This window comes from Pipistrellus kuhlii, unplaced genomic scaffold, assembly GCF_014108245.1.
Source record: "Pipistrellus kuhlii isolate mPipKuh1 unplaced genomic scaffold, mPipKuh1.p scaffold_m20_p_6, whole genome shotgun sequence".
NCBI lineage: Eukaryota > Metazoa > Chordata > Mammalia > Chiroptera > Vespertilionidae > Pipistrellus > Pipistrellus kuhlii.
The window spans coordinates 31,921,340-31,932,774 of record NW_023425562.1 but is presented as its reverse complement, the minus strand read 5'-3'; the positions used below and the strand labels follow the sequence as shown (position 1 = coordinate 31,932,774).

The 11,435-nt window shown below is 37.1% G+C and overlaps 1 protein-coding gene across 3 annotated transcripts; it reads left to right on the top strand.

Moving 5' to 3' along the window:
* Positions 1–201: 201 nt before the first annotated feature.
* Positions 202–10,432, top strand: LOC118708329 (myosin regulatory light polypeptide 9). 3 transcript variants are annotated; one of them, XM_036419614.2, is made up of 4 exons: positions 202–320; positions 5,464–5,665; positions 6,298–6,459; positions 9,934–10,432. In XM_036419614.2, exons 2-4 carry the CDS (start codon positions 5,482–5,484, stop codon positions 10,104–10,106), a joined length of 519 nt encoding a protein of 172 aa, XP_036275507.1. In that variant the 5' UTR covers positions 202–320; positions 5,464–5,481; the 3' UTR covers positions 10,107–10,432. The 3 variants fall into 3 exon arrangements, with proteins under 3 accessions (XP_036275507.1, XP_045430608.1, XP_036275506.1); XM_045574652.1 differs by lacking the exon at positions 202–320 and adding an exon at positions 696–714; XM_036419613.2 differs by lacking the exon at positions 202–320 and adding an exon at positions 4,091–4,216.
* Positions 10,433–11,435: the final 1,003 nt, after the last annotated feature.

Here is an 11,435-nt window from a genome sequence, read left to right as displayed (position 1 = left end):
TGGGCACAAAAAACACAAAAACTCAGACGTTATATCCAACGAGCCACTACATATGACTCATTCCTAAGTCGCCGCTTTATAGTCCTTCCTGTGCACTCGGTCAAAATTGCGCCCTTTTAGAACAGTGGCAACTGCGCACCCCTGTCGCCTTCCCAGTAAATCAGGCCCATCCTGTTGGCAAAGAATGGTGACCAGGATCCTTTCCGGTTTGCGGAGGGGAGGCCGGAAGTGTTGTGTTTTAGCGGCTCCGGGTGTAGCAGGGCGGCGATAACGGCGGCGAGGAGGGTCTCTGAAGCGCTCCATTCTCGCGGCAGTTCGGGGTGAGTGGTGCTCGCGGCGCGGCGCGGCACGCGTCTCCGCCGGGCGGCCGGGAGGGCGGCGGCGCACCTGGGCAGGTGTGCGAGCCGGGTACCCGGCTTCAAGCCGCAGGGCCAGCTCCGGAGTCGGAGGCCGCCGCCCAAGCGGCCCAACTGCGACCTGGACGCCTTCGCCTAATTTGGGGCTCGGGGAGTGTGGCTCAGCCCGCCGGCGCCGCCAGCTTGGGCGAAAGCCCGGCCAGTGCAACCCGAGCCTCCCGGCTCTTGACTCCGGGACTATGTTTAGTTTGTAACGTAGACTTGCCGGATTCGGGAGAATTTGCGTAAAAACCCGAGCCCGGCGTCCGAGCCCCGCCCCGCCGCTGCAGCTGTTGTTGCAGCTGCGGAGCTACGTTTAGTAGGAAGAATTAATTAAATTAGCTTCCTCAGCTCAGTATTCCATTTCTGTAATTAGAACTATTTTAAATATATATATATATATATATATATATATATATATATATATATATATATATATATATATATATATATGTATAAATAAATAAAGGGAGGGGGTTTGTTTGCGGCTTGCGGAAAAATTCCAAAACATAACACCGTGTTCCTTTGGAGTGGAGACTTTGGACTAAGTCAGTTTGCCAGTGTTAACTTTTGGGCGTATGAGGACACATATTCGTTCTTTACAGAACTTTGGAACAGAAATAGGTGTTCAGTTGAGAATTTAACAAGTGCAAAAAAAATTTTATACCCAAAGGTGAAGAAAGTGTTTAAAATTGCTATTATTTTTCATGTCCTGGAAGGCTTTTGATGAAAGTTAACCAGAAAAACGTTTTCTTTTCCAACATGAGGCTTTACCGGCAAGTCAACCCCGACAACTAAATGCCTTTGTCAAGTGCTGAGAGCTTTTTGGGTGTGGCAGTCTTAAAAAAAAAAAAAACTCACCCTACCGGCAGCCGGAAGTTTGCACAGGAATTGAAAACTTGGTTTAGTTAGAACAGAAGCACCTACTTTAAAACGTACTTTTAAAAAACTGGTTGGCACAAAAAATGTTACATATAATTAGCTTGAAAAAAAGGTGCACTGGTTAAATTATTTGGTTTGTATTTGGGAAGCTGACCGAATACTGGAAAGTGTTTCCAAGATGGGAGTTTTTTCTTAAAGAATATATCGTATCCCCCACAATACTGTCAATTTGAATGGTAATTCTACAGAAAAAGTCTTACGTTATCTGACATTTATTACCACTTTAAAAGTGTTGTACTCTAGGATTCTACCTAGAGTAGCCTAATGTAATACTACTATGGATTAATCTCATTTTATAAATGAAACCATAGTATGGAGAGATCCTGAAAAATCTGGTTGCCGTTGGTATGTGGGGAAATCCTCTTTGAGGATTTTTATTTTTCACTTATACTATTTAATCTATGCTAACATCTTCCTTGCATGTATTTCTCCTTTTGTCATACCCCTAAATGATTTTATATTTAATCAAGCAAAAATAAATAAATAAATGAAACCACAAAGTCGTTTGTCACCAACACTCCACTCACTCCCCTGGTTTAAAACATTTTGTTCCTTTAGATCTGTAAACTGAATTTCCTTGACCTTGGTTGACTGTTTATTGACTTGCTCAAGCATCTGAAATCTTGATGTATTTCATAGAAAGAAGCGTGATCTGCAAATCACCCTGTTTTTAAGTTTCATACAACACATATGCCTTCACACCAAAGATCTTCCATTAAATGCTTGAAAAATAGACTCTAGAATGAGTGAGGATCCTCATAATTGGGAACTCTCGGGTGTCTATGTGGTAATCTTCCCATGCTAAATAAAGAATACTTACATTGCTATATAAAATATTTTCATTTTACCCCAGATTTCTAAATTTCTCTGAGAATTACGCATTTTCTGAGGTCTTGTTATATTAAAACAGTTACAGTCTTAATTGTTTGGGGAAAGTAAAAATGGACTGAAAACTTAGCCATAGCAAGGAATATAATGACAATATCATACTAATTTGCTCCTTGGGATCATAGCACAGTTCCTGATTTGGCTCCCTCTCCACTGGCGTTTATTCCACCCCATACTTTTAGTTTAGTAGGAAAAAATACACTTGACTTTCCTTGTTTGGAACAACTAGCTGTGAAGCTAAACTCCCTATCCCTGAAAGGCCCAGGAATTCTGATAGGAGATAAATGAATAGAATAGATTATAACTTCCTTGAAAAGGTAGTAACTTTCCCAATGTTGCACTACCAATGTTTGATAGAATTTAAGACTTAACATCTGCATCTCTTAATTTTAATGTCTTGTAGCTCTTAAGTGGAACAGAGTTTTTCAGGGTCTTTTTATCCTCCTCTCTTTTAGAAACAAAGATCTTTTCAGAACTCACAGTATTTTGTAATCATGTACTACCTTTGAGTTATTTTTCATTATTGTCACACATTGTTTTAACTTGAGAGTCATACTTCTGGAATGAAAACTATGTGACTCATTTCATAAGTTGAACCAATCATTTTATTTATTTATCGTTGCCTCCCCAACATAATTTTAGGCTCCTTAAAGATAGGACACTTGCTTTATATTTGTTAATTTTTAAATAGTTTTCAACATTAGTGACATTTGATGCACATTATTGCCATTAACTGATTATATTAAAGGTTGATGATAAATATTGAATGAGCTAAAGAAAAGTTCTCGGTAAATGCTGACCCAAAAAACTATAACTTTAAAAGAAACTATAACTCATTTACAAACTTAAAGAATGCATGATTAAAAGAAAGACTAATAGAAAATGCATCAAAATTCAACATGTATATTACTTTATAACCCAAATTAAGTATTTTTAAAAAGTACCTAGAGGCCGCCCCTTCCCCGCCTCCCATACAACATGAGGTTTTGTAGATTGAAAAATCAGTTGTCAACCATTGACTTAAAATTCTCATCCGTTTCTTTGGTCTTATAATAACTGACATTCCTGCATCATTAGAGGAAGACAATGTTGTCAAACAAAACAGACTATTTTTAAACATGTGCTTTGGTTTGCAGTGACATGGCATGCCTAAAATAATAAACAGATTTGCACTGGTAAATAGTGCCACTCATCGGGTTTCAACCACTTACCCTAAGTCCCTCAGAACAGTTAGGAGATGACGGGATAATATACTTCATACTTCTTGCAGTTTTTAAAACTACATTTAGAGTAGAGGGGGAAGTTACAGCTTTATGTAGTTAATAATGGAATTTACTATCCAGAGAAGGTGTTACAGCATGAAAATAATGCTTTTGTGAATGGTTTCGGTAAATTATGAAAGACAGTCTTCTAAAGGGTGATTAAAGGAAACTTGGAAATCGGGAAAAAGTATATGTCATAATTTCAGTGTCATGTAAGTTATATCTTGCCAACATTCCATTCCAGTGTTTCGCCACAGGGTGCTGTATTGGATGGACTAAAATTTGTGAGTTTTCTTTGTGGAATTTCCTACTAAAATCTAAGAACATATTTAGCTTGGGGGAGGGGAAACTAAGGCAGAGCTTTTCGAATTATTTCCATGATTGAATTTTGTCTGGAAAATGTGGTATAACCAAGGAAAGAATGTAAGAAGTAACTTTAAACTCATACAAAGCATTGTATTCTAAGGTCACTTTGCAGTGCTGAGATCTAGGTAGTGCTTCATTCTTTGCAACCCACAGACTTATTTTTAGACCAAGGGCATAGTGTTTTGCTACATCATAGCTAAATGTTTTCAGAACGTAAGCTTTAAAATTGTTATCCTGGTCAGAGAATGAAATCAGTGGTGCCTATTTTAGATCTGCTTGGAAGAATATAACTCAGTACAGTGTCTTAGTCTTGCTCATTAGAGATTTTGCAGACTACTATCACCACCTCAGCTCTGAAGGATGGTACGGTAAAATTTTATCTGATGACGATGGGATTTTTACTCCCAACTAAAATGTTATAGTTTTTTGTTTTGTTTTGTTTTTTGTTTGTTTGTTTTTTAAAGATTCAGCCTTTTCATTTTAGGTGTTAGTATTCTTCTTGCTTTTAACTTAAATTTTATAGGGATAAATTTAGATTATTAAAGAGCAAAGATAGTTTCCAAACTTTAAAAAGAAAAACTAAATTAGTTTTAAAAAATACTGTGCTCTGATTTTGTATAGAAAACTTAGTCACTTCGATCTTGACTGTGCAAGAAATTGATTTGTGTAGAGTGGAAATATTAATTATAGATTAATTAACTTCAGAGTTTTCTATACTTTTCAGTTAGCCTTTCAATAAATTTCTTTTTTTAATATATCTTTATTTCAGAAAGGAAGGGAAAGGGAGAAAGAGATATAAACATCAGTGATGAGAGAGAATCATTGATTGGCTGCCTCTTGCACTCCCCCAACTGGGGATCGAGGCTGCAGTCTGGGCATATGCCCTTGATTGGAATCAAACCCGGGACCCTTCAGTCCTCAGGCCGACCCTCTATCTACTGAGCCAAATCGGCTAGGGCAACAAATAACTTTCTTGACAAAGATTCCAGAAGTAAGAGTGCAGTAAGAAACGCCAGTTAGAAGTGAAAATATTTGGCAATAAAAATTAAGAGATGAAGATGTGTTCCATCAGTTAGTCATCCTACTTTCTGTCTACTTTAGAATGGAATAACTAGTATAGGCTAGGGCTGTAGAAGGATAGACCTATTGAAAATGAATTAGTATTCCTCAATACTTCCAAGTCACTGAAGTATAGAACTGGAACTGCTTCCCCAAGGTACCTGCGTTCTTTTGTTTCTTGTTTCTATATTGCTATTAAACCAGTAGATTTGGTTATCAGTTCTTATTAGGCTATACAGCAACATGGGGATATGCAATCTTGATATGCTCTAGGCTTTGAATTAATGTTGGTTATAGTTTGGAAGTTAAAGTTAGTGATCAACTATTGATTAAATGTCACAACTACTAAGATGAGTGAACTCAAAGCTTGATTCTGGTTCTCTCTGTAGTTTGGTTCCAAGAGTAATGTTAATTAACTGAGAGATTTTTGCCAAGTGATACTATCCTGCTGAATAATTTTTAGACACGTTTCTAAGTAGCTTAAACATATAAGGAAGATTCATTTCACCTTTTGTTGTTCTTTGTCTTTTTATATTTCCCTTCCTAATTAGGATCTAACCACCACCACCATGTCGAGCAAAAGGGCAAAGACCAAGACCACCAAGAAGCGCCCCCAGCGCGCAACATCCAATGTGTTCGCCATGTTTGACCAGTCACAGATTCAGGAGTTTAAAGAGGCCTTCAACATGATTGATCAGAACAGAGATGGTTTCATTGACAAGGAAGATTTGCATGATATGCTTGCCTCCCTGGGTAATGATCAGTTTTAATATTAATATACTAGACTAGAGGCCCGATGCACGAAATTTGTGCAAGGGCCTTCGCCCTGCCACTGCCATGGCTGGGGCCTCTGCTGCCTCTGCCTCAGCCCTCATCCGCTTCGGCTTTGTCTGGAAGGAAGGACATCAAAAAGGACCTCCAGTCTAATTAGCAGCATATTATGCTTTTATGATTAAAGATAGGATTTTTGTAAAGTCTTTTATTTTTATTTTTTAAGTCTTAAAGCTCTGTGAAGCCAGTCTAATGATGTTATAGTTTACTAAATGAGATTCAAAGTCTAGAGTATTGTCTCCCAAAGTAGGGTCCTTGGACCACCTGCATATTTCTGGCCTCATGATTGGGCTAGGAGCCAGTTATTTTTGTATTGCAAGGACTGATCTTGATTATGAGAGCATTATCATTCCTTTTGACATTACAATGGAATAGTATATAATCTCCACTCTTAATATAGGCCCTGTTCATTAAGAAGACTATTTTCCTAATAGTTTTGCTATCATGAAGGTAAACAGCAAATTGACAGTCTTTTTTTGCCAAAATATGTACTATGATGAATAGGTGATCTATTTTGTGATGTAATCAAAATTATGGTCCTCTTTTTCATTTAGGAAAAAATCCAACAGATGAGTATCTAGATGCCATGATGAATGAAGCTCCGGGTCCCATAAATTTCACCATGTTTCTTACGATGTTTGGTGAGAAGTTAAATGGCACAGATCCAGAAGATGTCATCAGAAATGCTTTTGCTTGCTTTGATGAAGAAGCAACTGGTAATTACCATGATTTAATTTTTAGTTATGGTAACTAAAATACATAATAACTTGCCGAAACCAGTTTGGTTCAGTGGATAGAGTGTTGGTCTGTGGAGTGAAAGGTCCCAGGTTCAATTCCAGTCAAGGGCATGTACCTTGGTTGCGGGCACATCCCTGGTGGGGGTGGGCAAGAGGCACCTGGTCGATGTTTCTCATCGATGTTTCTAGCTCTCTGTCCCTCTTTCTCTCCCTTCCTCTGTGAAAAAAATCAATAAAATATATTTTATATATATATAAAATAACTTGAAATATGATGACATAGTACTCTCAGGTTTATACCTTACCTGTGTGTTCAGTTTTATTTTATTTATTTATTTATTTTTTTAGAGGAAGAGAGAAGGATAAAGTTAGAGACATCGATGGGAGAGAAACATCAACCAGCTGCCTCCTGCACACCCCAATTTTATTGATTTCAGTTTTATTTTAGATATGCTTCTCCTATGGCATCACTCAATTTACTGCCTCTGCATTTAAATATTTGATTTAAAATTTAATGGGTGTATTTGAAAGTTTTTAGGAAGTTATACTCCATAAGGGTTAGGCTTAAAGTAAATATGTGTTGAATGAATAACTTTACCAGTGCAATCTTGGGTAAAGTATAAATTGCTATAGGCTGTGACACCAGTACAGTCCTGTGTTTATCAGGTACCTCTCAGTTCTGAGATTGTTTAAATTTGGTATGAAACTCTCTGGTTTCATATTCCTTTTCTGCATAATAACTGTGTGAGTTGGGGCAAGTTACTTAACTATCTAATCTGTTTTCTTATTTGTAAAATGGGCAATAATATTAGCTACCTCACAGAGTTGTTGTATTAAATGAGAAAATGAGATAATAGCATTACTGCCTGGTCCAGAATTAACTCTCAGGAAAAAACCAAAAAGATAACTACATAAATGCCTGATCCTTTGACAGAGTGTATATAGAGAAAAGATAAGGGGGCAATTTTTTTTTTTTTTTTTCTAATATATTTGATTGATTTTTTACAGAGAGGAAGGGAGAGAGAGACAGAGAGAGCTAGAAACGTCGATGAGAGAGAAACATCGACCAGCTGCCTCTTGCACACCCCTCGCCAGGGATGTGCCCACAACCAATGTACATGCCCTTGACCGGAATTGAACCCGGGACCCTTCAGTCCGCAGACCGATGCTCCACCACTGAGCCAAACCGGCTTTGGCAAGGGGGCAGGCTTTTAAAAGGAAGGCACACCCTTTGGTTATGCATTACTTGGAGTAGTTTAAATAAGCCAAGCCCAGTTTGGTAATGGAAGCATACTGTCCCCAGTTTGGCTTTTCAGGCTCCCCACAATATAGCCTCTTTTGCCCTATTCAAATATACCACTCTCGACTTTTATATCATCTTTTTAGCCTCCTTCCATGCATTGGTGTCTTAATTTACCTCCACCATTTCTGCCTCTAAGGCTCCCTCATCATACCACCTCTCACTCCTCCTGAACTTGAAACTCTTTAAAAAAAATTTTTTTTCTGGGAGGACCGGGGAAGAGGCAGGCAGAGGAGACTTACTTTATTTTCCTCATAAAGACATTTATGTATTGATTGAATTTTTAAATTGTAAGCAGATGTTTGTTTTTAATTGAGGGGAATAAAACCATAAGAGTAAAATGTCTTATCCATTCTTCAAACTCCTCAATTGTCATATTCTTTATAGAGCCTAGTCTATATTTTCATAGTTTTTTCCTACTCAAAAAATTTAAAGTCTCTTTCTTTTTTTAAAATATATTTTTATTGATTTCAGAGAGGAAGGGAGAGGGAGAGATAGATGAGAGAGAATCATTGATTGGCTGCCTCCTGCATGTCCCTCACTGGGGATCGAGCCCGAAACCTGGGCATGTGTTCTTAACCAGAAATGAACTGGGACCCTTTGGTCCGCAGGTCGACACTCTTTCCACTGAGCCAAACCAGCTAGGGCATCTCTCCTTTCTTTCCACTTCCAAATAATTTTATTTATCTCTCTTCTGATACATACTGTGTGTACTTCCAATCATCACTGTCTCTGTTTCTAGGGTAATGGCTGTGTCTTCAATGGCATTATTTTCCCATCTCTGTAAGCCCTTCTACCACCCACCACAGCCCATTGCACATAGTCAATGATTAGTTCATGTGATAGTTGAATGACTTGGCTATAGATGATGATTTATTTCTATAAGCTGAAAATCTAAGATTTTTGTTACTTTTTTTTTTTTATCCTCACCCAAGGATAATATATTTCCTATAAAATTAGTTTAAATTATAAGGTCACTTCCCATAAGAAACTCTAGAGCTATGGTTCTTGTTGTTGTTTTTCCAATTTAATATGAGATTAAAAAATAATAATAATAATTAAAAAATATATATATGTGTACATATATATATATATATATATTTTTTTTTTTTCTCTTCTTTTCTTTTCTTTTTCCTGGCCAAGTGGCTCATTTGGTTGGAGTATTGTCCCATACACAAAATGGTAGCGGATTCATTTCGCGGCCTGGACACATACCCAGGTTTCCGGGTTTGATCCCTGGTCCGGGTACCTGTGGGGGAGGCAACTGATCAATGTTTCTCACATTGATGTCTTTCTCCCTCTCTCCCACTCCCTTCCTTCCTCTCTCTAAAATCAATTCTAAAGAATAAAAATATCAATGCCAGATAATAAAGCAAGAGTGACATCAGGACTTCTTTTTTTTAAGCTCTGTGGATGATTCTGATTGTCATGTGCAGTTAGGTTTTATATAATAAGAAACTTGCTTTCACACTTCCCGAGAAGAAAGCACACCTGTCGGATCATCATTCCATTCCTATCCCCAATTCTTAGCCCAGTGACTGTGGCATAATTAATGCTCAGATATTTATAGAATATTTTTGCACACTCTGGACCTGGCCATATTTGTTATGAAATCTAAATTAAAAAAAAAACAAAACAGAACACATTTAAGAATCTCATTTTATATATTAAAAAACAAAGTCAGAGTTAAAGTGAAATACCTGAAATAACATAGCTTATTAGAACTGGACCTCAAGACTCCAGCATTCTTTCCACTGAAGCACTTTATTGATTTTATAATGTGGTATTGATTTTAGAGTTATTTACTTATAGAATACGTATGACCATTCATGTTACTTTAAGGAACTATGCAGCATAGATTCCTTAATCATATTATATTGCTTTTATTTAGGCATAAGTTTAGCCCTTATTATCAAGAGATCAGGAGATGGATGTGGAGGAAGATTGATAGAGCAGAGCAGGTTAATACCACTAGGCAACTACCCATTTTCTAGGCAACTGCTGAGGCTGACTTAACCATGTAGAGACCTGTATTTCATGTATGTGCATATTTACAGTTCTTAGCATAGAGCATGCATAGTGAAGTGTAGATGCTCCTTGTAATTAATCTTTAGAGTAGTTTATATTCTGAACCTCCATTCTTTATTTTTTAGGCACCATTCAGGAAGATTACCTGAGAGAGCTGCTGACAACAATGGGAGATCGGTTTACAGATGAGGAAGTGGATGAGCTGTACAGAGAAGCGCCCATTGATAAAAAGGGAAACTTCAATTACATCGAGTTCACACGCATCCTTAAACATGGAGCAAAAGATAAAGATGACTGAAAAGAACTCCAAGTTGTAGCCAAATATTCTTTGCCGCCACATTGGGTATTTCTGAGACTTTTTCTTAGAGTCTATAACATGCCCTAGCTTTGCAACTTTTGCCTTTCTTGTGGTATTTATTCTCAGCCATTTGGGGCACATGCATCTCTATAATCAGACTGGAAATAGGACTTTTTGTTATTTTCAGAATAGAAAATAGGTCATTGAACTTACCGGCCTCCATCTTCCCCCATAACTGAAAACTACACAGAGTCAATATATTTTTTCAGAGAAAGTAATTAGCTCAATTTTTTTCTGAAACAATTAAATTTTATGATCAAAACTTACTTGTTTAAGACTTATTTATTTATCAAAATAGACTTCTATTGGTTTTAGTTGCATCTTCCAATGAAAGAAAATGGTGTGGTTGTTAGACCTTTTTCTTACTTCTCCCAGTTTTTCTAACAGTCCTATCTCCTCTGCTATTCATTCCCTCCCAAAGAAATACAAGTTTAACTTCCTTAACTGTGTTTCCTGCACTTTGTCTTCCAATTTTAAAAATAATTTGCGCTGAAACCGGTTTAGCTTAGTGGTAGAGCGTCTGTCTGTGGACTGAAAGGTCCCAGGTTCGATTCGGTCAAGGGCATGTACATTGGTTGTGGGCACATCCCCGGTGTGGGGTGTGCAAGAGGCAGCTGGTCGATGTTTCTCTCTCATTGACGTTTCTAGCTCTCTATCTCTCTCCCTTCTTCTCTGTAAAAAATCAATAAAATATATTAAAAATAATAATAAAAACTTGCTATAGAATTTGTATATGATAGTTTTAGTAGTTTTAAATCCTTAAGTTTAACATACCTACCAACATTCTTATCTGTCCTAAGCTTTTCGTGTCATTTAAAATTAGACCAGGCCAATGAGTTTAATTTTAATTTGTCCTAATTTTTAAAACTATTTTAGACTCAAAGGGTCTATGAAATGCTTCTAACAAGTTACATTTTTTTTTTTGTATTTCAAAACGTTGGAAATACAGTACACCATTTTTTTTATTATATAAAACTTTTCTTTAACACAATCCATATTGAAATACCATGTTTGTTTATGCAGAGATTCACCATGAGTCCATGTGTGAATTTTGGACATTCCTGCCCTGCCCACAAACAAAACAGCTGAAGCTAAGTGCTTGGGAAAGTGAGATCATTATTTCAATACTCAAAATAACTTCTGCTATTTCAGAAATGCAGGACTGTTTCAGAGTTAATAAGGAAATGGTTGACACTTTGATTTGCTTTGTACTTCAAAAAGCTAAAGATTGATGAATTTAAAAGTTAAAGCATTGTGGGAGGAGTTGGT